At 36.2% G+C, this 1457-nt stretch overlaps 1 protein-coding gene across 1 annotated transcript; it reads left to right on the top strand.

Moving 5' to 3' along the window:
- Window positions 1-272: 272 nt before the first annotated feature.
- FDP41_013775 (uncharacterized protein) lies at window positions 273-1457 on the top strand (the record flags this gene model as incomplete). Its single annotated transcript, XM_044704441.1, has 1 exon — window positions 273-1457. The coding sequence occupies one exon, from the start codon at window positions 273-275 to the stop codon at window positions 1455-1457; it is 1185 nt and encodes a 394-aa protein (XP_044564839.1).

The following is a 1457-nucleotide window of genomic DNA, read 5'->3' as shown; positions in this document are numbered from 1 at the left end:
CACCACTGAACGTTGATGAAGACCTATCAATAAACCAACTCACCCTGTAAAGTGGTTACTGTTGTTGGTGTGCAAACGGTTCATGTACATTTCGAACTTTCCATTACGGAATTGTCGAAGTTTCTTTTGATGCCTGTCTCACTGAGAAACTTTACAACTCCATGATCCTCATTGGTTCATTCAATCAGGGTTACTTTTTGACCACACCAATTCGAAATAAAACCCTCACACATCTATCATTTGGTGAAGGTTATACCAATCCAACTAAAAAAATGTCCGTTTTTGATGCCTTGATTACGTCACTGGTGTTGCATTATTCTCATCATTCGGATTGGAATACCCTCCAACCCTATCGAATCAGCAAGACTTTTTATCAGAGCTTTACATCCGAAGAATTTGCTCGAGAATACGTACGGAATGTATTCTCACTCAATGATCGGCAAACTCTAAAATTACACGAAATGATTCAATATGCCAATCAGTTCTTTCGAAGCTTGGAAGAATCATCACCAAGTAATGAAGAAAAACATTCACTCAAAACTGTTGGCATGCCAAAAAAGAAAAAGAGAAAACAAAACTTCTGTTCACAACAAACATACACCTGTTGGTCCATTTTGAAAACATTTGTGAAATTATACAATACGGATCGTGTCAAGCAAATGAATCATTTCATGACCGATTATTCTTCCATGGCAAAGAAATGGCCAAGAACGAACATTTGTTTACAATTAGATCTGACAACAGACAAGGCAACGAATTGTCTTGAGAAAATGCAAGATTTACTCCATCGAGAACAACAACAAGTGGAATTAATGACGAGAATGCAAGATTTTTTCACAAATCCACAAACTATTTGTTATGACGAAAACATTGAAGTTTCCTCAGAATTGGTGAACAAACTTTTTGGAAAATTGAAGGGTGTGTTTTTGACAAATTTTGAAAACCGTGCCAATGAGAGGATGTTCTTGGAATATGTTGTGTTTTGTGATTGTGGATTTCCTTTAACCATACTTACAGAGAGTTCTAAAAAAGTAGACACTTATCGACGAAGTGTTAGAGGAAGTGAATTAGTATCCATCAATTCCAAAACATTATTTACCAATAACAAATATTATGATGAACGTGGTGAACTCGAAACCGAATTTTCAACCACATACGACTTGAAATTGCTCGACTTTGTCAAGACAGTCCTTCTCGATACAAGTGAGATGAGTCCAGAAGATCATCAAGTCTTTGAATCATCCTCAACGATTGGCTTCAAGTATGGTATCATTTTGTTATTGAGCTCGTTTATCAATGTGGGTATTTTGTTGCCGATTGAGATTGATTTTCCAGAGGAGGGAAATTTGCAACAATTTCCGTATTGTCTTGCTCCACAAATGGATGAGCTTATGGATGATTTTATTGATGATTCAGAGGTGAATAATGAAGAAAGAAAGTCCTGGCAATATTTTTAA

This window comes from Naegleria fowleri (genome assembly GCF_008403515.1).
Source record: "Naegleria fowleri strain ATCC 30894 chromosome Unknown tig20, whole genome shotgun sequence".
Taxonomy (NCBI): Eukaryota; Heterolobosea; class Eutetramitea; order Acrasida; family Naegleriidae; genus Naegleria; species Naegleria fowleri.
This window is presented reverse-complemented; position numbering and strand designations above follow the sequence as displayed.